The 24517-nt window shown below is 46.1% G+C and overlaps 1 protein-coding gene across 3 annotated transcripts in view; it reads left to right on the top strand.

The window, feature by feature from the left end:
* PRDM1 (PR domain containing 1, with ZNF domain) overlaps positions 1-24261 on the top strand; it is a 54752-nt gene extending 30491 nt beyond the window's left edge. Inside the window, exons 1-7 of one of the 3 annotated variants that reach the window (XM_014964391.1) lie at positions 47-147; positions 1714-1962; positions 8769-8888; positions 12066-12318; positions 19288-20396; positions 20691-20819; positions 21199-21774. In XM_014964391.1, the coding sequence (XP_014819877.1) occupies positions 1780-1962; positions 8769-8888; positions 12066-12318; positions 19288-20396; positions 20691-20819; positions 21199-21774 (2370 nt within the window). In that variant the 5' untranslated portion in view covers positions 47-147; positions 1714-1779. Of the gene's footprint in view, positions 1-46; positions 148-1680; positions 1963-8768; positions 8889-12065; positions 12319-19287; positions 20397-20690; positions 20820-21198 lie in introns of those variants that run through there. The other 2 variants (XM_014964392.1, XM_014964390.1) reach the window with 2 other exon arrangements.
* Positions 24262-24517: the final 256 nt, after the last annotated feature.

Here is a 24517-nt window from a genome sequence, read left to right as displayed (position 1 = left end):
GGGGGGGGGGGAGGAGCGGGAGGTGTGAGTCAGTCTCCCGGGGAGCCGGCCGCTGGAAGGAAGGAGGAATGTTTACTCTGTAGAGATGAGCCAGGGCTGCCGCCGACGGTGGGCTTCGCTGTGGAGAGGCGCGCGGACGTTGCCCCGGTAAGGAAAGGAGCGCGATGCCTTCCCCCCCATCCCATCCCCTCACACCCACCCCTTCCCTTCACTCCCCCCCTCCCCGCCTCCTCCGCCGCCCCGGCTCCTTCTTCTCGCCGGCGCCCGCAGGACGGAGGGAAAGTTTCCTCCTCGTCGTCTCTCCCGGGGCCGGGAGCGCTCCGCTGATCAGCGTTAACCCTTTCGCTCCGCCGCGCAACTGTCACCGGCGCCCCGAGTTTCGCTATTAACCTCCTTCTCCCCCCTTTTAACGCCGAGAGCCGGCAACCAACCATCGCAACCGCCCGTCTCGCTTCGCAATCGGGACGGGGCGCGGGGCTTGTACCCCGGCGGCCCTCGGTGAAGAGCTGCCCGCCCGCCCGCCTCAGCCGGGCCGGCCGGGCCTCCCCGGGGCGGGAGAGGCGGGCCCGGGGGGTCTGCCCTCAGCCCGGAGCCGGTCAGCCCTTAACCTCTGCCTCGGGCCACCCTGCGCTTCCAGTCTCGGCGTCCTCCTTCTTCCCGGAGGAGGGGTGCAAGTCTCACCCTAGCTGCCTGGTCCGAAAAGGAAGAAATGAAGGGATTTTACACCGGGCTCAAGCGTCATTCCCAGCCACCGGCGTAGGCAGGGATTTTGGTCCCTGATGAACCTTACGGAAAGAGCCCGACCTAGGACCTGTTAGGGGGGGATAGGTTTGATAACAGTGTCCTAAATAGACAGAGAGGCCGAAGGACTTGGTGGAATTGTCCGGCGAGACTCCCATCCAGGGCTTTGCGATAGTAATTCTCGGAGGTACCGTCAAAATTAATAAGGATAGAAAAACTTTTTAAAATTATTTACTTTATTTATTTCCCCTGCTTCTTTTCTTCTCTCCCCCTCCCTCTCCCCCCGCAACCCCTTCCACCCTCCCGGGAGTGTGTTGCAGTGCTTTGTGCAGGGCTGCTGCTGCTGCAGTGATGCTGGCAGGATGTCGGCTTTCTCAGCCTTCCATGCCAAAGGATAAGGGGACGTCAGGAGGAGGCGGGGGGGCCAGGTTGTTTTGAAAGTTGTTTGTGTGTTGAAAGCCGGTGGGAAAGTTCAGGCTTCCCCATTTGGAAGAGGCAAGGCTGGGTTCCGCTCTTCCAACATGCACTTTCCATTTTTAGCTTCATTCAGACGCAGACAGCAGCTCCTTTCCTCTTCCTCTCCTTGTTTGTGACACTTTTTTGAGGCAGCTTTTCCACAGGCGACTAAGTGGTCTTGCGGCCATGACCCCACGTTTTCTTCAGCATGGAATATTTTTTTCTCTCTGAGGCATTAAGGAAAGGGTCTGAAAGAGGTAACGCAGTTGTCAGCCTAGGGATTTTTTCCTCTTTGTTTTTGTTCCCTCCTCATTATTACCAAGGCTGGCGTTTTAAGGTGCTTGCTTCAGTCAGAGCAGCTTCGTTTACACTGCTTTTTGGCTATTACTCAACTGTACCAACTATCCTGCATACGCTTTTAAAGTGTCACAGACTACTGTATTAGTCACGCTGTCTCAACGGAAACCACAACACTGAAGGACAATGAGGATTAAAGGCTGTTTTCTTATTTTCCAGGCTGCTACACAGTGTAGCTCGGACGCTGTGAGTTTCAAGAATCTGGTGAAAGGGAGAGAGTGGACAATGAAAATGGACATGGAGGATGCTGACATGACTCTGTGGACAGAAGCCGATTTTGAAGAAAAGTGCACATACATTGTAAACGATCACCCGTTGGATCCCAGTGCCGACGGAGGCACCCTAACTCAGGCAGAGGCTTCCTTGCCAAGGAACTTGACTTTCAAATATGCATCTAACTGCAAAGAGGTAAGCGGCAATGCTCTGGGGAAGGTTGGAGTCAGACAAGCCAAATCACAGCGCTTTGGAAAGTGTGTGCTCACCCTGGCTTCCATTCTTTGACACGCACACCCCCCACCACCATCAGCAATGAATGCTGTCTGCTGGCTTTTAAGATGGGACCCTAATAAGTTTTGTAAGAAACTGTGAGCTGGTTATCTATCATGTAGTATTTTCACTGGAAATCACAGCCAGCCTGTCCCTGAAACTGGTTCTGTACCAATTCGCAAACAGTTAAATTTTCACACAATTTGAGCAGCATCTGAATAAGCATATTTAAACTGTGGGGTAGTTGTCTGTGCCAATTTCTAGACTGCTGTTTGCCAGGACCATTCATTGCCTCTGGCTCAGAGATTAAAGTGCCTCAGTTGTCCAATAAATAGCTTTAAAAAAAAGTAGAGGGGAAAAAAAAAACAAATTCCTGGAAATGTGTTTAATTATTTCTTTTTGTTTTCCCTTTGGTTATGAAATTGCTTTATTCTTTTCGTGAGCTTGCCATATTCTCAACTTCCTAAGGTCTTACAAACTCCAGCGTATCGGTTAAGGAAGTGATGGTGGAACCGTAGCGAACTTGACAGAAGGGTGGACGTAGCTTAAAGTAACTTTTGTTTATCTGGGGCAGTATCTTCCCTGGTAGCCAGCCGTGCGAGTCTGTCCTATCCTTGTCCCTGGAGTGGGTACATTCTTTGTTGTTGTTTCAGAAGGGCTGGAAAGAAATGAGCCCGGATGAGCAATTTGGGTTTGTGTTTACTCCTTCATATAGAGTAGCTATTATAGCTAGGTGTGATGTTCGTCGGGGTAATAACCCAAGGGACAACCCTTCATTTCTCCTTGTGCTGAGAGTTGTGGTATAGCAGCTATTACCTGTGCTTCTACTTTGGCTAAACACACTGACCACAGAGCTGAAAAGAAGAGGTACACTCATCCGTGCCTATCAAATATTTCCTTCCAGAGTAGGTACTTGTTTAATCCTGCGTAGAGAAATAGGGCCGGACCCCCAGCTGGAGGGTATTGGCACTGTGGAATTTTGCTTGGCAGCGCCTAATACAGTGCCTAGTAGGTTTGGTAAGAGGTTAAAGCTAAATTCTTCCGTAAAATAATTTCTCTTCCCATCTGCCCAGCCCTGCCCTGAAGAACTTTGGCAGAGAAGGGACACACTCCGGAAAAAAAAAGTGCGAACCTTGTTTTGTGTTATTGCATCGTTAGATAGGTCTTACTTTTGGAGGGGGGTGGTGGGGGGAGAGATAAAGCTGCAACTCCACTGTGTGATACAGGAGGGTTTCTTGGTTGAAGGATGAGCTTGCAGCGCGACAGCTCGGGCAGATCCTCGGCAGCCGGCTGGTGACTGATTGGCTGCTCAGGCTGCTCGCTCTCTCTGCCGCCGCGGCAGGAGACGTCCGAGGAGCTTTCAAAATTCCCAGCGCCGTGTTTGGAAACACCAAGATGTAATTTCCTTACGCTATAGCTCAGGTCAGTGAATCAGGGTAGGAGGATTGCTGCCACCTCTGTGTAAGACGTGGGGGGAGAGAGAAGTCATTGAAAGATTCCCGGTTCTGCCGTGTAAAATGTGACCCGTGCAGCTCCCTGCTAGTGGGAGTCTGAATATAGGACATCCTCCTTTTGTTCTCCAGAGTTCCCCCCGGTCTTTTATTTGCGCTGAATAGCACCTATCATAAGAAGCAATAGGAGCTTCCAAACCCTGACTATTTCTAAGGTAACTCTGAAAGAAAGGGCCGATCTGATCCTCTTTTTTCTCCACCTTCTGTGAAATCTACACTCCTGTGAATGTCTGGACAGGTCACTCGTTTGCTACTTGTCTGCAGGGTGAAATAGTTGTAAATGGCATAATCTGCTTGTGTTCTAGCAACTTCTGATGTGAAATATTATTTTTTTCTGTCTGCCTTCCAAGTTTGATTTTGTTCATTGGGGTCAGGACTGGGTTCGTGTTGCTTTCGCACACTGGTGGGGTCAGCGAGGGAGCTTGATTCTGGTTTTGACCTTATGGAAAACCACTGGAGTCCTGACAGCTCAATAGGGTGGGTTTTTTTCACTTACGAAAGGATGAGGTAAGATTTCAGGGGATGCATGCGTGCGTGTTTGCCAGTGGGTTTCAGATGTGAGCTGTCTTCATTGTTAACTTTGGGGAGAGCTGTGGCTTCATCTGGTCGAGAGTTTGAAACGCTGAGTCAGTTTATTGACAAAAACATATATAAGACATCGCTTGTGAAACGCTAATACTGTCACGATTAGATCATGAAATCCTGGTGCTGTCATGATTAGTATTGTATCTCCACTTGAAGTAGGAAAAGTACTGCGTGCCTGCTGAGGAGGGAGGAAGTACAACCACTGTTGTTTGGGGAGGGCTGCTTTTCGTGTTTCTTTTCCTTGCATGCTTTGTGAAGTGAGTAGCTCCTTTTTAAAGGTTTATTGAATTTGTGAGGGAGTCCATGACACGTCATACTCTTGTTTATTTTTGGATCTTGATCAGGGATTTTTCTGAAGGACACATTTTTCAGTATGAGTTCACAGTATGTGTCAGCATTTTAAAAAATGAATTACTACTGCTCGTAACATTTTAGGCTGCTAGATTTGCATGAAGTCATTTATTTATTCCTATGCGTGAATTATTTATCCTTTGCTCCACTTTTAGCAATTGACAAAAAACGATGAGAGACAGTGCCAAAATCATGCTTTAGAAGGCCATATGTAAATGATCTTTTTTATGCAGACATTTAAAAACATTTTTTTCAATATTTTTTCCTCTTTGGTCTCAGTCCTTAAAGCCAGAACAGCCTTTCTTGATATAAAGTGCCAGTTATTCTGCTGTCTTTACTATTACTAGTGCCTCCTGGTCCATGAGCTTGACAGAGGGAAACATATCTCAGCAAACCCATAACTTACTGAATTTCTCTGATAAGGCTGTTTCTTAAGAGACAGACCTTCAATCAGTGATTTTGATGAAAGCAGTGATTTAGAGCTGTTAACAAAGTGTGCCTCGCTGACCTCAGACACTTGCTCTTCCCTATTGCTTTTATTTTATTATTACTTTTGTATGAGATCACCCAGGAAGCGATCTGAAAGCGTTTTGTTTTGTGGCATCTCTTTTAGAAAACTGGCCACTGTACGAAGGGGTGAAATTTACTCAGGCTCATGTAACTGTCAAACTAGAAGTTAAAAAAAATAATAAATCAGTGTCATTGGGGGCTGGCCTTCCCTTGTGCGACTGGGGAATAGTGTTACTTCACTGAAGCCAGTAAGAGTTTGTTCGGTGGTGGGGGTTTTTTTTTAATTTTTTAGAGCAGTTTAGTGGTCCCGTCGCAGAATACCCTCCCTTTGCAGCATTATCAGGGGTCGTCGTTTACTTCCAGCGCTAAGGAAGGTGTAGGAGCCTTGGTCTTGCTTTTAATATGGAATTTTGGAAGCGGAGCCCACGTGTTCTCTCTCCCCGGGGGCTGCGGGCTCTGCCACCCGGCCTGCTGGGCTCCGTCCCCGCCGCCGGCCCCCGCCGCCGCATTAGGACCCTGGTCAGTTCCAGGCCCGCCGCCGCCGCCCGGGGCTGCTCCGGGCTCCCGGGGCTCCCCCCCCCTGCCCCCGCATCGGCCGGGCTCTCCCCCGCCAGCCCGCTCGGCCGCCGCAGCGCCTCCAGGTTGGAGCTGGGACCCCGCTCGCCAGCCCGGCTCCGCTCGGCGCATCCCGTCCCGCCGGGAGCCGGGTTAGCTCGGCCGGGGCCCCGGCGGGAGCCGGCAGCTGCCCGCAGCGCTGGAACCGGCCCTACGGCTTGGGGCTAACGTTTGGCCTCGTCTTCCTGCTAGAAATGCTGTTTTGCTGAAAGGGAAAATGTGGTAGCGGCTCGCTCGCAAGAGTGTTGAAAGTTCGGAGCTTTGAAGGGAGAGAGGGGGTAAGTGTCTGTAGAGAGGAAATTGTTCTGAAAATAGCGCGTTGCTCCCACACGGCATGGTGCGGACCCAGGAGGCTGCAGAAGGGCAGTAGGCTTTTATTTGTGGGGAGCGAGCTCAGGTCATGCTCCCCTGTGGTTGCTTGCCACGAGGCTGTTTCGGAAGGTCTCTTCGCCGAGAGGCAGCAATGTGCCGAAGGACACCTGGTGGACACAAGTCTGAAATGCCTCTCTGCCACAGCTTTTCGGCAGCCGGGAGACGGCTTCCCCTCGGCTCTGGATGTGGAGTTTCTTCACTGTTTTGCCTAGAAGCCCTCGGCAGCTCCGTGCTGTACTTCGTGGCCTCTTGTTAAGCCGCCCCCGGTTAAGCTGCAGAAGGGCAAGAGCCCCTTTTGGCTGCGGCAGGGGGGCTGCTGGCAGCCTGGAGCCAGCCTGTCCCATCACTGCTGGCACCCCTCTCCTGGAGGGTACCCCTCATCGACCACAGCAGCTGAGCTTGTTGGGGTCACAGTGGAGGCCAAGAATTGCTGACCAGAAAGCCACCTTTGGTTAAAAGTTGTCTGGATGGCTTTAATCTGGTTTAGCAGAATGGATGTGCAGAACATCCTCTGCCAAAATAACCTTCTAGTGGGTACAGGGTGAGAAATCATCTTCGTGTTCAGCTGCACCAGGGGAGAAGCAAAGCCTGCTTGTAAGGTGGATATCAAAAAGTATCTGCTGTGTCAGAGACACCAGTTCAGTGGGTGTTTCAAGTTGACTAGTTCGAGGAGTGATTTCTAGAGATTCTGAGAATTTCATTAAAGCTGTTTTAATTAAGGCCAAGATATTTTAAAACCGTGAAAAAACTCAAGCTACCATGCAGTAAAACTGGTAGGGTGTGCTGTGTCTTGGTTGTGAACTTTTCTTGAGAGGGCAGATGGATGTAAATGAAGATATATGGGGAAGATGAGAAGAACATCTGCCTTTTTCAGCTCTCTATGAGAAATGTACAAGCAAGACAAAAATAAAACTGAGCCACTGAGCTTGTTTCAGCTTGTGGTAGGTGTAGGAAAATTTCTGGAAGTCCCTTTTCTCTCTCTCCAGTCCAGATGCACAGATCAATGGAGCATTTAACTACCTCTACTGTTGACGTTTAATTTTTTTGTGGTGTGCTGAAACACATGTTGAAACACGGACAAGCACAAACAGCCACCACGTACACCCGGCAATCTGTTTCCGGGTGGATTACCTCCTCGATTCCATGGCTGCTATTTGTCGCCTCTATTTTGACATTTAACGTGAAATTATGCTAGGCGTTAGTTGTTTACTGGGATTTTTAATCTTGACCAATACACAGGCAAGTACTTCTCCCTCTGTCTTTCTCCCTTTCTCACACCAAGGGTGTTACAACGGAAGAAAATGTAGCATGAGAAAATCTGGAGGCTTAGCTGATTTGTGAAGGGCTGTCTACAGTCCAGGGTTTTTACTGTCCTTTGCTGCGAAGGACTGTTACAAAGACAATGAAATGCTGGCTGGAGCGAGCTATCTGCAGGGTCTGATGAGTGCTAACCTGCTTTGGTAGAAAGGTTGATTCCTCGCGGGGTACAGGCAGCAGTAATCCCAGCTCCCGGTGTTCATCAGCCGCTTCTGCTGTTCCTGCCTTGATCTGAAAGTGGCGCGATGTGTGAAGGGGATACGATTTATACATTTTGCCATGAAGGCTTGGTTATAATACCAAACTAATGGGCTTTTCACCTTCCTTTTTTTTTTTCCCCACTATCTGAGCAGCAGCATCAATCTTGCAAAGGCTTGGGGGTTTTGGTTTACAAAACTGTTGGTTTTCTAACATTGTTTGGGTACATTAAATTTAAGAAGATTGGTGAGGAACAGAGAGAGACAAAACCAATAACTCAGCAGTGTTTTGCAAAGGGTTACTCCAAGGCACGTTCTTCTGAATAATGATGAATTGCTTCCTGATTTGTGGTCAGTGACTTTTTTTGGTATAATTACTGTCAAGAAGGAAGCTGAACAACTAGAGTACATTTCTTAGACCTAGCATAGTGGAGCATTTTCATCAAAACCCTTACGCCTTTTTGACCAAACCCACTTGACATGTTACCGGAACTGCTGCCTCCTTTTTATAAAAGAGGGTGATCTGTGAGTACATGTCCCAAAGCCATTTCATACTCTGTTTTGTATGCCACTGTATGCTGGTGAGAGAATTGTAGGTTGTCTTTTTTTTTTTTTTTTTTTTTTTTCTTTTTTTTTTTCGGGCCGGGACAAGGGGCAGAATAAACCCAATTATTCCATTCAAAGCAGAAGGGAATCCAAAATGTTGACCCTATGGAGACGCTGTGAAGTTTTTTTTTTTTTTTTTTTTTTTTGTTCTCCTTTTAGCTATCGGGACGGGTACAGAGCGAAGAGGGTGGGGGTGGGGAGGATGTTTCATTTTGATCTGGAGGAGCAGTCATTCCAGTTCCTAACGTATTAGAAAAGCGAGCTCTGTAGCAGTGAAGTGATTGATGGCTATTGAATAGTTGTGTTTGCTGAAACTAGGCTTTTGGAGGTTGCCTTTGATAGGAGAAATAACTTTTGAAGGTATCTGACAGTCTCTGTACATTTCGCTTACTGTTTCTTCTTGTAAACATATTTCCACAAAACACATTTTTCAGGCAGTGTTCATCTTTGGCTTCCATATGTCTCGGTAAGATGCTAGTATCTAACAAAGCTGGTCCTACCATATCCAACACGATTGTTAACTTATTTCTGTTTTGTTGACCTGTCACTAAAAATTTCTTGCATTGATTGCTTTACCTTGTTACATTCGGGGGACAGGGGAGAGGAAAGAAGACTTTTTGATTTCTACAGGCGATGAACTGATCCTGTGCTGCTCTTCTTGTAGGTCACTGGAGTTATAAGCAAAGAGTACATCCCAAAAGGAACGCGCTTTGGACCCCTGGTAGGAGAGATCTATACCAGCGATACGGTTCCCAAGAATGCGAACAGAAAATACTTTTGGCGGGTAAGCAGGAAAAAACAGCACCATGTTGTTGCAGTAAGCAGATCACTAAATGAGTACAGCTGAGAAGCTGGGTCACTTCCTGCTTCAGACCTGTGTGTGAATGCAGGGGGCAACTTCTGTGCACTGCCAGGCACGAACAGAGCCAGGGGGCTGAACTAAACCAAGTAAAAGCCTGGCTGTCTTGGATGTAGGGACTGTGTGGGTGGAGAGAGCAGGGGAGATCCACAGCCCTTCCCAGCTCTGTCTTCTGAAACAGACTGGAGCTTGATTGTGTAAATATAGTTGTGCTTGCTGAAGGGACAGGTTACTTTGCATTTCTTCACCAAGGAAAGTCATCCTTGTTTATGCAAATACCACGGATCCTTGATTTTTCCAGCTGTGAATAAGCTGTGAAAGTACTGCATAATCTTTTATTCTGGAATAATGATACATTTTGTGGCATTTTCCCTGGGTTTTGAATAGAAATGCTGTAACACAGTGGTGTTGGTGGTGTTCAGCGTATATCATTCAAATCATAAGCTTTTCTGGTCCGCTTCAGAAAGTGTTAAAAGAGCAGCCCACAGACCTTAGCGAAGAGAAAAATCCATTAACAGCAGACAAACACTAGAGGTGATGCCTAATTTGTACTCTGTAGTTTATAAGCTGGAAGGGAACACCAGCCAATTTGTTTTGGCTTGGGAAGTCTGTGCTGGGGAATATGCTTGCAGTTTATCAGTTGACATAATCCTCAGTCTCCGTTACAGACCCATTATTAATTGTTAGGGAACATTCCTTCAGCCCCATCTCCTTCCATGGATTTGTTTTGCTGCCTTCTAGCCATTTAGGTTGTGTCTAAATCGGTGGATTTGGGAGTATATCCAAGCCTCTGTGCCCAGGTGCCTGCCTGCCTTAGCAATATCCCGACCTCTCATCCAGGTGAAACCCAGGGCAAGCACCAGCGTTCCCCACACCCCTTTCTTCCTACCTAATTGCATCATTTTGGTTTTCTCAGATTGTCTTTGTGCAACGTAATATGGCATTGCACAGGCAGTTATTTGCATGGGTGTTTTTACAAAGCAGGCGGCTGTTTTCACGTTCGTTAAGGCTACAAAATGTTTCTTACAGCCGGGTTTTTCGGGAGCTCGCTTCTGGCGTAGGAAGGGACTTGTGTGCCGGGCCTGGCCCTGCCAGTTGCTGATCAGATGGCAAACGCCGGGAAGAGGGGCTGCTAGCCATCTTGCAGGACTTCATTCGTATATTGGAGCGAGAAAGATGACATCATTCTCATGATGTGATTTTAAGCCTTCGCGCAGAGGGATTCTCGGAAATAATATCCTAGGAGCCATCTAAGCATCGTTAAATTCCCTGTTATAATCTCTTGATTCGTTCAAGACACGCTGCCGCACCGAAAATGAATTCCTTCCTCGGGGTCTGAAACAGGCTTGCATATGCGAAGGAAATTGTGGGAGATAACTTCCCACATGTTATTGAAGGCATCCTGGGCTCGCCGGCAGGAGCGGGAACATCTGCTGCGCGCGGGGGGACGCAGCCCGCGCCCTGCCCGCACCAGGGGAGCCCACGTCATTTCTGGGAACCGCGCCGTGACTCAGCACATCTGGTCTGGCCTTCCCCAGAATAGGTGGGCGCCCGGTGGGGCGCGGGCGGAGCAGGGTGACCGGCAGCATCCGTGTCCCCGCCGTGGGAGCCGTGGAGGGGCGGTTTGGGAAGCGGCGGCAGGCGTCGAGCGCCGGAGCCCCGCGTTCCTGGAAGTTTGCGAGCCGAGGTGAGCAGAGAAACCCGAAGGCTCCTCTTGATGCAGCACAACTCGCCCGGCTCCCCTTCCATTTTCTCATAACAAACACACCGCAAAATCTCTCGCAAGCTGCTTTGATGAGGCCACATGTATTTCCCCCTTCTCAGTTTACAGGAAGTTACTCTTAAAGAAAGTGATTCTGGTGTTTACGGTCCGCATTAAAGGGCCAGGCTGCCTTGCCCCCTCTCCGCAGGCAGCTCTCTCGGTGAGAAGAGGAGAGGTGTCCTGGCTGGTCGGCATCACGCTTGCCCAGCCAGGTAGGTAGGAGAGGCAATGGTGTGAACGCAAAGGCAAAGGCAAGAAAACACCTTGGAGTGTTTTCCCCCCGAGATAAGCTCTGTCTCCCCTTCGGAAGGGCATTTCCTGCTGAGCGAGGTGCGCTGCTGCTGCAGGCTGCTCCTGCTTCAAGGTCTGGCTTTCTCCAGGTCATCTGTTTCGCAAAACCCAGGAACCCCATCTCATCCAGCACAGAGCTAGTTCCCCCCAAGAGTAAGGGATATGTCTTTAACTAACATGCCTCCTGGATTTTTCTTGATTATTTTTTTTTTTTTTTAATATAAAATAATTCTCCTATTCTTACCACTTCAAGAAACAGCAGCTTCTCTCAGCGATTGGGACTTCTTTCCCCCCAAAGCCACTGAACAGTTTTTAGATTCACGTTTTCTTTCCCCTCTGCGGACAAGCCAGAATGTGTCCCTCGATAGGAAAAGTGACTTCTCATCGGTTGGCCCCTCTCCAGGTCTTCGTTAAGTTATGGCAGGTGAAGTTCATCTTTGCCTCGCCCAGCCTTTCTACAAAAGGGCTACAGTCCAACTATGAGCAAGTGTTGCTTTAGGACTCGGGGAGGGAGGGGGGGGTGGAGGATGTTTGCATAGTTTAAACCTATGGGTGGAGGTGGTAGGAAACTGCAAGTACAGAGGCCATAGAAAAAGGCGAGAAAGACTCTGACGTAGCGCAGCCAGTCAGTCTTATACACAGGTGACTCAAAGCATTAATGCAAGCATGCACTCAGACCTGCAATCATTAGCATTACCCACTTGTTGATCATAGCACCAGGAACATGACTCTCAGGTAGACTGCACGCAGGGAGAGTACTCTGCCTGTCAGATTTGGGTCTGATTTGTCCGTACTAACAGAGCCACAGAGGCTAAGCAGAAACGGAAGGGTGACTGTGGACTTGCCTTTGAATAAGCATCTCTTTTCTTAACGCAGAGGATATCATAGTTGGAAAGAGGGGGGACTCGGCTTGAACTCTTATTTCATTAATATCTTCTTGTTTACAAAAAAAAAAAAAAACAGCTTATCATTTTGCCTCTCTGGACTCTGTGCACACGTGTTGCGTTTTGTGCATATATATATTCATAGGCACTTCCTGTCTGTTCCAGATCTATTCAGGTGGTGAGCTTCACCACTTCATTGATGGATTTAACGAGGACAAGAGCAACTGGATGCGTTATGTAAACCCTGGCTACTCCGTTCAGGAACAGAACTTGGCTGCTTGTCAGAATGGAATGAACATCTACTTCTACACCATCAAGCCCATCCCTGCCAATCAAGAGCTGCTTGTGTGGTATTGCCGAGAATTTGCGGACAGGCTGCACTATCCCTCCTCCAGAGAGCTGACAATGATGAACCTCAGTAAGTGGATTACAGTATAAACAAGGAATGCCAGTAATGTCTCTTCTGCCTATATGATCTAATAATAAGTTTTATAATTACACAGCTGCATCATCTGTTGTGTCACAGTAGGTAGCTTGGAGTAGAAAAGGGGAATTAAAAAAACCAACACAACAGAATGAGTTCCCTGTGCCCATTCAAATGTAAACAGATTATAAAAAATCTGAACAGTTACTGGTTTACAATCTGAGTCTTATCTGATGAAATCCTGGACAAACAACCTGAAAATACCCTCTGCCTTCAGAACCGTGGATGTTGGTTCACTCTTGGACTTTCCAAGTCCAGATCTCTTAGTGCGTTGCCCAAAAGCCTGCTTTGATAGCCTACACTAAAGGCCATCCAGTCATGCTCCCAAAGGGCTCCCCTCACCCTAGGAGGAAGTGGCTATATGCCATGACTCTGTCTAGGTGTCTGACAAACTATGTGTTGACTGCAGAATGTTCTTCGAGCCTTGCATCTACGCTTACTTGTCTTACGGGAGCAAACCTCCTGTGGTCTTCTCATCTGGTTACTTGTTTTTTAAGCTCAGTGTATTTTGTCCCCATTTCTTGGCTGTATATCGCAGCTTTCGTTTTCTGTTCAGAAATAATAGCACTGGTAGCAGGGGGAAGAGGTATTTCCAGGAGTTTATCTCTCTGTTCCTTTGTGGTTTCTGACCATTTCCAGCCACAGCACTTTACTCATAGCTTAATCACCACCCAGCACCTCATCCAGAGCCCCTTGAAGAGAGGGAGAGACTTTTGCTGACTTTCATTCCACTCTTAGGCTGCCTCCCCTCCTGCTAGCTCCTCTGAGATAGAGCAGAGCATTCTTTTGTCCTTCTGCCAGCACCTACACTGAAATTTGAAGGAAAACCCGCAAACATTTTTTCTTATAAAAAGGGCTATTTGCTGTTATTTGGCAACAAATCCTGCGTTATAAAATATCAGTGTTACTTTGGGGATCATTGGAGCTAAAATGTAACCCTGGATCATGAATATGATGTCACACATTCAGATTAATCAGAAGTACATCTGTCCTCCGTGGATGTTGTCTTTTCACCAGGTTTTGGTCTTTCCCTACAAAGTATAGAAGAAAATTTGTTTTCTCTTAGTGGCAGAGGGAAGGAGGAGGGAAGGGGGGGATGTGCTGTCCTGCTATATTCCCTGTTCAAAAAAGTATCTCACTGATTCTGTCTTTGCATGTATGTCATTTCACCACTCGCTGTGCAGTTGTATTTCCTGATACAATGAACTGTTGGGTTTTCAGTGGGACCTGCGGGTGGGAAGAGACAACAGCGTTAAGGGTTCCTGCGGGTGAGGAGTTTGCAAAGATCCAGACAGACACATTTGACCACTAGCTAGGAGGATACACAACCTCAGCTTCCTGCATCTGCTGGCATCTTAGTTGTCTTGCAGAAGCAGTGAGGAACGTATTTGTAAAGTGTCAACTAATCACCTGGTTACTCTTACTAAGGGCAAAACTAGGGGTGTCTGGATGTATGCAGAATGGTTCATTTTAGTAAAAGTAAGCTCAATAAGTGGATTTAAAGAGATGGCATCTTAAGCAACAGTTGCGTAGTTCAGCCTTAGCACTCAAAAGAGCAGTCTCCCAGCTCCTGGCTGCTGGTTTTGGCACCCTCTGAAGACGAGGGAGGCAAAGTTGGGGTCCAGGTCCCACCTCAGGCTGCAGTCAGGGCTCCCTCACTCATGGTGGTGGTGTGTTGTGCCCAGCTCCCTCCCTCTACCGCGTCGTGGGTGTGCAGAGTGTGCGGTGCCCGCGGGAGGCTTTGGAATAGCCATACCTTGGCTGGTTGCCCAGCCCGGCACAGGAGAGGCCACCTGGGACACACACCTATGGAGAGCTTCCAGTGCAGCCTCAGTCTTGCCAACTTAAAATATAGGCAGCTGCTTTAGGTGCCTCAGGGGTTTGGGGATCACAGTCTTGGAAGTTCAGCACCTCAGTTCCTTTTTAAGCACCCCAGCAGGATGGGCCTCTGGGGAAAAACGTATCAGAGAATTTCTCTGGCTTTATTTCCTGTAATTAGCGGCCTCAAAAATGAGAGAATCACTACTTTAGAGAATAACTATTTTTACACATCCATATATAACATCTACTTGCCTCTGTAAGAGCAAACTTTCAAATTAAAGGTAACTTCTCCAGCGTTAGTTCATTTGTGCCGCGGAAGGAAAGCATCCAGATTAAAGACAGCAATTAAGCACGTACTTAGTTATGGGTTTAACCCTGTCCTCTGTGTTTTCCTGAATTGGGGCCTTTGACCCAGTCCTTCAGACGCTGAAGCACACACCTACCCTTCACGGCCATGATTAGCTCTGAGTGGAGCTGCGTAACTTGGAGTGGATGTTGAAGTGCCTGCAAAGGAGTTGCACAATAGTGGCAGAGTCAAGACTCTGCATTATCCCAGCAGTGGAAACTCAGTCTTGTGTCAAATGATCCCCTTCTCCTCCCTGCCTGTTTTGAGGCCAGTGATGTTGTTTTCTGTCAAGGTTTGAGATGCGTCACTTTCAGATGGTGCCATTGTCCGGTAAATGGTTGTAAGTGCGATGGCACAGGATTTCTGTATTCTGATGGCCAAAAAAATCAGTTTGGTAATTTGTTGAATGTGCTTAACCTCATTCAGCTGGGCACTCAAATTGTCTTTTAGTCTGCCATATTTTATTTTTGGACAATCGAACAGACTGAGAAAATATATTTCAAGGGTAGATCCCACATAGTTTAGCTTTTCATTCCTGCCTCATCGCAGGAGGCTTATTTTGTGATGGAGGGTGGAGAGGGTGACAGTTCTTTTTTTTTTTTTCTTTTTAAAATATTTAAAAACCCCAAACAATTGCATTGACTCAGGACGTGACTATTTGATAATAATGTTCATGTATTGCAGTCATATGATGCAACTTCCTGCTGCTCATGTCCGTGTTTGTCTCCTCAGTCAAGTACGGGCAGGTGACATCTTTTGGTCAAGCTTCAAAAAAAACCTTGAGTTGGGGGGAAGACAATTTGCGTATTTACAAAACATCTGGCAATCTTTTTCTTTCATTAACGGGTTTAACAAGGTGCTATTTAAAATGTTTCTGATTCTATGAAGATTAACTTTTTAATGCTGTTTCTTTAATGTAATATATTCTTTTTTTCTTCCTGCTGGCCCTGCCACACTGGCCCTTAGCTAAGCCCTGCCACTCGCTTTCCCTTTTGTTTAGGGATAGTTTCACTTTCTGGTTTTGAAGCTTTTCTGTTTGGGTTGAGAGGAAACATCTGCACTTGCTTAAAAAAAAATACCTCCTGGAATCTTCAAAAGGGCTCAGGAAAATGATTTTGAAATTATATGAAAGGTTGTCTTCACAAAACCAGAATTTGGGGGCTAAAGTTGACTTAATATTGAGGATTATTTGAAGGTTCCCTTAAAGACCTTCTCTGAGCAGAATGTTTTCAAAGGCATGTCACTCTGCCTTGGACACATTTAGAAAACAGATGATCAAATTATATACTTCTAAATGTTGGTCGCCGTTCTCATTTTGAGTGGAGACACTCTTTGTTTTGCCTGCTTCACAACTTCGAGGTTCTCTTTCTACTAGCAAAAGAGGTGCTTAATTTAGATCGAAAATGTGAATCGGCATAATTAAGCTCCACCACTCGAAGCGTTCAGTACCATCTCACTCCTGAAATTACTATTGAAATTACTGCCTGCCTACAACCGTTTTTCAAGTTTTTAGAGAAAACAGATCATTGTTTTTATGAAGTCTTTCTCAGGCTACAGCTTGGAGCCCAGAGAAATGAGAGCAAAGCCTACGGCTATGCAGCAGTCTGTAGCTGGAACACCCACATTGGAGTGACTTCAGGCAGCTCCTCTGCTCAAGTTTTATTAATACTTAAAAGTAACAGGAGTTTTGTCCCTTTTCCCCTTGCACGCACTCACTAATCTCAGATCTGAGCAAATAATCTGGTGACCTCGCTGAGAAGTGGATCAGGCTCCTAAAGAGGCACGTCTGGGGTTTTTTTTCTTTCTTTTTTTCTCCCCCTCCCCTCGTATCTGTAACTTAGAAATGCAGCTGCACTGTTCTTGTTTTGTCATGAACCTCTTTTCTCTGTGACCACAGAAACTCGACAGATCTTGGAAGAGTATGTGCCTATATTTAGTGTATATACATGTATATGGGAGTGGGAGGGAAAAATGCATTTGAAGAGTGAGCGAGAGACATCGTGATCATTAAGAACTTAAATCTAAAATCACAAGTGTAAAGAAAAAAAAAACCAGCGTAAGAAATACATCTCTTTAACTTTGAAGCATGGCTCCTTTCAGACCAACAGGAAAGGCTGTAAACCGCTCAATCAGTTTCAGCCCTGGTTTAAATCCACGTTCAGTACAAAATGTAAGAACCTCTCCTTGGCCCCTTCTCTTCCTACACGGTGCTGACACGCTTGTTTATATTTTGATCTCTCTGGTGTTCCCCAGTGTCCCTTGTGCTCAGGTAATAAGGGAAAAAGCCAAGACGGGATTTATGGACCAAAGACAGCTTACAAACTAAAGAGGGCTGGCACAGTTAGACTTGAAAAATAATCTTTAAACGTCACGACTTCTGTCTACTTGTGCATATTGGGAGGGGAGGCTTTACTGGGAACTTGGAAGGGAAGGAAAGAACAATTATGTGTAGTCTGTCAAGTGGGGACACGGGCCTGTTGCACAACCAAAGTTACATGCTGGCTGTAAGCTTCCTTTCTGTCACTGGTGGACTTGCTCTGGCCCATGAGGCACGTACATCCCCACCCTGGTGTTTAACCTTGTGACAGCAGGAGCCGTTCCTCCTGCTGAAGCGGCCCCAGTTTCTCTATCGCTTTTCCAGCAGCGCCAGCACTTCTCCTTCCTCTTTCCCTCCCCCCAGATTTTTTTTTTTTTTCTTTAAAAGAGAAAAGTGTCAATTTGAACTTCCTGCTTGACAGACCCCACTGAGAAACTGATACGGGCCTGATAAGGTGGTATTTATTTATTTTTTCTGCTGCAAGACTTCACAAGTCCTGTTTCCCTTCCCCCCTTCCCCCCAGCTTTCAATACTTCCCGGTCTCACGTCACCAGGAATGTCTGCTCTGGGATGCTGGCGTGGTGACAGGCAGCTGATAAGTAGACATAGATAATACTGTCCACAGTGCCTTTGTGGAGCTTCTTGAGCCTAGTAGGACCTCTGTGTTTTACCCAAAAATTCGGGTGGATGCTTAGAAAATGAGTTACCAGTCCACGAGTACAGACAGAAAGATAGAAGAGAACAGATAACTTTTAATGCCAGGCAACGCAACAGGCTATTAATTTATTTTTGAAACAGCTCTGCATTAAACTTTAACATGGAGAGAAGTAATGGGGAAGCTGTGTGTATTGCACGTGCTGTGCAACACGCCTTATATTTTATTATAAATACTTAAATTGAACATAACTAACTGTGTTCAATTGCATTTCATTGCAACTTTAAAACAAACTAAATCTGCTTGCTACTAGTCTTAATGCCATTTGAAAAAGGATGCTGCTGTGAAACTGAGTAGCTGTGAGTAGGAGCATGCTTCAAAAACAGCTGTTTTCTTGGATACATTTAATAAATGGCTGTTCTGTTGCCTTATAGGGTAATGTTGCCAAACGACAGGTTCCATCAGAGCAGTAGATAGTGAAGCAAAGAATCCACATTGAAAGTGGCGTGGTCGTTGCCTCTTCCCATCTTCCTCACTGGGTTCAGCCGGTCCCCCAAAAATCAGAAATAACTGTTTTTCAGCCCAGTTAGTGAAATAAGAACAGTCAGTCACAAAAGTAGAAATTTGGCTAAAGGGCTATGATACTTTCGAGTGACATAACCTGTCGGCGTTGACTTGTGTCTCTGATGGAAAATCTTGCGCATAACTAACCATGAATATGAAACCTTCTTGTAGTTTTTCCCCCTATAATAAAATATATTACAAGTCATCATTTCAAGATTATATAACTATTAACTCTGGGAGGTTAGATAAAAGCAGACTTCTTTTTCTAGTGAAGGCATCTTTCAGTGTCCTGTTCATATCATTGTTATGTCAAGATAAACAAGGTAGAGTCTTTGAATACAATTAAGCAGTGTATGTGCTGAACTGATCAAATGGTTGCTAGTTTCTATTTCCTTCTAAATGCATACTTCTTTTGCTTTTTTTTTTTTGGTTAAAGTACATTTCAACTTAAGCTGGAGCCAACCAGTCTTGCTTTCTTTTGCTTTGCTTCAGCATTTTTTTTTATAAAGTACAGCTGTAAGCAGAGGAGTTTTGCATAGACTGAATGCCACAGAAATCTGCAGTAAATAGTCTGCTTTGTTGTAGATGTTCCTAAGCAGTATATTTAATGAGTAATGATCTGTTTACTGATGGAGAATACCTTCTCTTTGAAGAAGGCTTTCATCCCAGCCAGCCATGGGTTTTTTGGTACTGTAAGTAATTGAACTGGCTGGTGAAGTGACTGCTGCGGTTTGGCAAAAGCCGATTTGTCATGCCTTGTTATTTTACTGAGGAACATTTCTGGGAGCTTGCCTTCTGCAAAGTCCTTCTGTTAAACCTGTATTGTGAACAAACGCTTGTTACCACATTTATTAGAAATACTGCTTAAATAGACATTCAACAGCAAAGCTAGTCAAATTTAAGGGGAAAGAAAGGTGAAATCAGTTTGCAAAGTGGAGACTAGCACTCTGCAAATGAATCATCATCCAGATCTGTATGTACAGGCTGGTATCCCTTAAATTAACAATGCTTTTTATTAACCCTTAATACCAGCAGGACATTTCTTCACACAGAAATCAGGTTTTTGGTGAGTTAAATGATTCCTCATCTCCTAGAGTGGCCCTTCCTTCCCACTAAACTTGTAGGTGTTAGATTGTGTTTTGAAAAGAGATAATGATGGTGACATATCTAAATAATCATTACCTTGTCTTTGTATTTCAGCACAAACCCACGTTAATCCAAAGCAGCACAGTGCTGATAAAGATGAGCTTTGTCAGAAAAGCATCCCAAAGAAGGAGCACAGTGTGAAAGAAATCCTGAAAATGGAATCCAATCCTCCGAAAGGAAAAGACTTTTTCCAGACCAACATTTCACCAGTTACTCCAGAAAAAGACTTGGATGATTTGCGTAAGAACTATAGTCCGGAGAGGTGTTTCTTCCCTCGAGTTGTCTACCCAATCCGACCTCACATTACAGAAGACTATCTGAAAGCTTCCTTAGCGTATGGGATGGACAGACCCAGCTACATTACCCACTCGCCCATCCAGACATCAACTACACCGAGTCCTTCAGGGAGGAGCAGCCCAGACCAAAGCTTGAAAAGTTCAAGCCCTCACAGCAGTCCGGGGGTCACGGTTTCGCCTCTGGCACCTACTTCCCAAGAGCACAGAGAGCCGTACTCTTACTTGAACGGATCGTATGGCTCGGAAGGATTGGGGTCTTATCCTGGATACGCACCCCCTGGCCACCTCCCACCTGCCTTTATACCGTCCTATAACCCCCACTACCCCAAATTCCTGTTACCTCCGTTCAATATGGGCTGTAATAACCTGAGCGCTTTGAACAATATCAATGGCATCAACAATTTCAATCTCTTCCCAAGGATGTATCCTCTTTACGGCAACCTGCTCAGCGGAGGTAGCCTTTCCCACCACATGCTGAACCCCACCACGCTCCCCAGTTCATTGCCCAGCGAAGGAGGCCGTCGATTGCTGCAGCCTGACCATCCCAGAGACTTCCTCATACCAGCACCCAACAGTGCCTTCTCTATCACGGGCGCTGCTGCCAGCATGAAGGACAAGCCGTGCAGCCCCACCAGCGGGTCCCCCACAGCTGGCACAGCAGCCAGTTCGGAACACATAATGCAACCTAAACCTACCTCAGTGGTGTTGGCTGCCACCGGCGGTGAAGAAGCCATGAATCTCATTAAAAGTAAGAGGAATGTGACCGGTTACAAAACCCTCCCATACCCACTGAAGAAGCAGAACGGGAAGATCAAGTATGAATGCAACGTTTGCTCCAAGACCTTTGGCCAGCTCTCCAATCTGAAGGTAGGCAGTGGAGAGTAAGACACAGGCCTTCTTGGAAGGCTCATGGTTTCTCCCTGTAGGTTATCTAGGAAAAGTAGGGACGGTCCTCCTTTCCTTGTTAGGCCATTATCAGTCTGGGATTAATACGGCATCCCCCCCAGCTAGAAAGCATGGTTGTAAAGACGCCACCTAATTAACTAGATAACATTGTATTTTGGCAATGGGAGTCTTCTGCTAACTTGAGGAAACATCTGAAAGTACTTTTGTTACAGCCCTGGAAACTGCAAATTGTTAATTGCTTTTGCTTCTCCCTAGGTGCACCTCCGAGTTCACAGCGGGGAGAGACCCTTTAAATGCCAGACTTGCAATAAAGGCTTCACGCAGCTGGCTCACCTCCAGAAGCACTATCTGGTACACACGGGAGAAAAACCCCACGAGTGTCAGGTACGTAACACACCACAGAGAGACACTCCCGGTGCCCCGGGAGGGGCTGGTGCACAGTGGGGCTGTGCAGCAAAGCCCTGGCTGCTGGGGACTGGGGTGTGTATCACAGGCCTTTCCAGCAGTGTCCGTGGGACACGGGGTTGTCTCTAGCCTCCTACAGCAGCATCTGCCCCACACGGCGCTGTCACCCACCATACTCGAAATGCTGCTCGGTGATATTTAAATAAAAAAGGTGGGGATTTTTTCCCCCCTTTATGAGAAAGTGTGAAGATATAAAAAGCTGCTGCTTCATCCTGCCGTCTCCTCCTAGGTGTCTGTGATTTAAACCATAAAATCCCCTCCCACTCATTCACTGTTTCTCTGCCACCCCCCTCATTAGGTTTGTCACAAGCGGTTCAGCAGCACCAGCAATCTCAAAACCCACCTGCGGCTCCACTCTGGAGAGAAGCCTTACCAGTGCAAGCTCTGCCCCGCCAAATTCACCCAGTTTGTGCACCTGAAGCTGCACAAGCGTCTCCACACCCGGGAACGTCCCCATAAATGCATCCACTGCCACAAGAGCTACATTCACCTCTGCAGCCTCCAGGTCCACCTGAAGGGCAACTGCCCCGTGGCCCCCGCCTCCGGCCTCTCCATGGAGGAGCTGAATCGAATCAACGAGGAGATCGAGAAGTTCGACATCAGTGACAATGCCGACAAGTTGGAAGAAGTGGAGGACAATATCGACTTGACATCCATCGTGGAGAAGGATATACTGACCATGCTCAGGAGGGAAATGGAAGGAGCTAATCTGAAAGCATCTCTGCAGAGGAACCTGGGAAACGGACTTATCTCCTCAGGATGCAACCTTTACGAGTCGTCAGATATGTCAATTATGAAGTTGCCTCACAGTCACCCACTACCTCTGTTACCTGTAAAGGTCAAGCAAGAAACAGTTGAACCAATGGACCCTTAAGACTTTTTGGCAAAGTGAATTTTTTTTTTTTTTTTAATTTATGACTTGGCAAGTCAGGGTGCCTGTAGCAGTTGCTTGTACATAGTTTCAATGCTGCAAAGCAATCTTGGCTTACAGTAGTTTCCCTACGCTCTCCAGCTGAAAGAAGGAACTCCAAAGTTACTGTTTTCTCAGGGCATAAAAAGGGGCAAAGGACTGTGCGTTGCCTCGCCAGTTACTAAAAGACAATCATCTATCCATAATTATTTTTTCAATGATAGTACTTCATAATTTATTATGCAATTAATCATTCTAAAAGCAATAATTAGGAAAATGTTTACAATGACTGGAAAATTCATTGTAATTTTTACTTTAAATGTTTTTATTTTTTGTTTTATGGCCATTCTTTGTAGATATTTTTTTCTGCACATCTGTTTTAAGAACCTAAGATGGGGGTTTCAGTAAATGTGTTTTATGTACCAATGTCTTTTAAACAAATGTGGTTTTTCGTATTGCCAAAGTTGGACATTTGACACACAGAATCCTAGGTCCGTTGGTTTGAAAAAAAAAAAAAAAAAAATCACGCTGTGTACTTTTATGTGCAAATCACCCCACTGGGAATTGAAAAAATAAACCAAACCCAGAGTAGCAGGAAGCAGGGGAAGAAACTGCTGCCCCTGCCTCGCTGAGGACGGGAGAGAGATTCTTCTGCCTGCGGCGCTGCCCGGCACAGAGGGGGCACAGAGCACCCACCTGCCACGGACAGGCCTTTAGGAAAGGGCTGTAGCCCCACAGATTGTCACCTATCTCCATGACCAAAGGAATGCATCAGCTCAAAGGGGCTCTTCCAAAAGAAAAATCTCATTTACCTTCTTGTATTTCCAAAAAGCAGTTTAAAAGCAAACACACAAATATTCTTAATATTCTGCCTGAAAGGGGATTTTTGGCAGACCTCTTTCTTCTCTCTTCTTTTTGTTTTTTCTTTTTCCATGGCCAGAGCCTTCCAGGGATAAAAAAAAAAAATAAATGGTCAGATTCCCTGAGAAAGAGGGGGTTCGGTTTTACTTGTATTTTCCTCTCCCACTTTGCCTGGGTAGAGGTGGGGAACAAAGTCCTTTCCTGGCACATACATTTTTTTTTTTTCCTTCCTTCCTGTACGACTCAGATTTTTTCTCAGTATTTGTGTTTGTACATTTTGTGGTTAATTTAATTAAAGAAAAAAAAGGGCATTGCAAAGTTGTTGAACAACAATTACCTCAGTGCTTGTGTCCAGTGGTGCAGACAATGCTGTTTTATCTAAATGCTTTGCTACTTTAGAGAAGAAACCAAAATGTGCACAGGGAAAGATAGAATGCACGTCCTTTTATCTTTTTGTTTTGCTAAGCCCAAAGATGATATGGTGACGTTTGAGGTGTAGCAAAGAATACATGTATATTTATAGATATATTTATACCACTATACTATATATGTATATGTATATATATTTATACCACTTAAGTTGTGAGCCAAACCATGTAATAAAACCTATTTTTCATCTAAGTGTGAAAAGCAAATGTTATCCAGTTCTACATGTTACCACTGACCTCAAACCCAGAAGGTTGCACCGAGGCGTTTGTCGGTGGCCGGTGGGCACAGGCTGCCCGGGTGACACCTGACGTGGGTAACGTCACCCACCCATGGTGGCATCCAGGCAAATTGGGTGGGAATCACCCTTTTTGCAGGACGGGGGGGTCAGGGCTCCCCCGCTCCCTGCTCCCGGCAGCGGTACCAGGGCAGGGAGGAGGCGGGCGGTCAGTGAACGAGCAGCCAGAAAAATGTAACTGAAAGAACTTGAAAAGAAGCCAAATATGACCAGTGTGTTCGCACAACACGGCGACGGGCGGGGTGGAAGGTAGTTGGGACGAGCCCCTCGGCTCGTTTCGCCCTGCCCTTAACGAGTTGCATGGTCAACGCGCATAAATATAAGTAGCATTATTAACACACCTCCCCTCCATGTGTATCTTTTTGTCTGGTTAGATCCTTACCAGTTTTAACTTAGCCCACTTCTGCAATCGGGGATTCGGTGACCTTCTCTCTCAGCAAACTTCATTTGAATGCCTTCTGTTAAAAACCAAAACAATCCTGAAATACAAGTCTCTCAACACAGTTTTTGAAGGACTACAGTTCATTACATTTCCACTCCTGCAAATCGTGAGGCTGACATCTTTTAAATGTAGCAATAGTTCATAAATATAGTACTTACTTGTAGGATAAACCAAAGTATCACTACTCTGTCACTGGACACACACTTTTCCTGTTATTTGCCTGTAGTGCTTTCTTGTATTTGATACAAATTTTACAAGAATTTATATGCATCAGCTTTAAGAATTGTTACTTCTCTTTACTGTTTCCCCCTTCCCTTAGAAGTTTTACATGTGAATGTAGCAACAATCAACAGTGTTTTGGGGTGGGGGTTTTTTTTTTGTCTCTCTTGAGAAAGACTCTGACCAAAGTTAACAGGCTTTTTACTTTGCTAGAACAACAAACTATCATATGTTTACGTATTGGTTTACATCATTATTTATGTGCAAATTGTCAAATGTAAATTAAATATAAGTGTTCATTGCTTTACCGAGGCTTCCCTTGTCTTCAATCTCTCTGCGCTGACCGCGTCCTTCCCCTCCCAGCCGCCGAGGCAGAGGATGGCTCCTGCCGTGTGGGCTCTGATTTTCCATGATTGAGCATTACCCCAGCTTTGTTAATTTGTTAATTATGGCGCTCTCTT

Source organism: Calidris pugnax, unplaced genomic scaffold (assembly GCF_001431845.1).
Source record: "Calidris pugnax isolate Ruff unplaced genomic scaffold, ASM143184v1 scaffold219, whole genome shotgun sequence".
Taxonomy (NCBI): domain Eukaryota; kingdom Metazoa; phylum Chordata; class Aves; order Charadriiformes; family Scolopacidae; genus Calidris; species Calidris pugnax.
The sequence above is the reverse complement of the archived record's forward strand: the minus strand, read 5'-3'. Positions and strand labels throughout refer to the sequence as shown.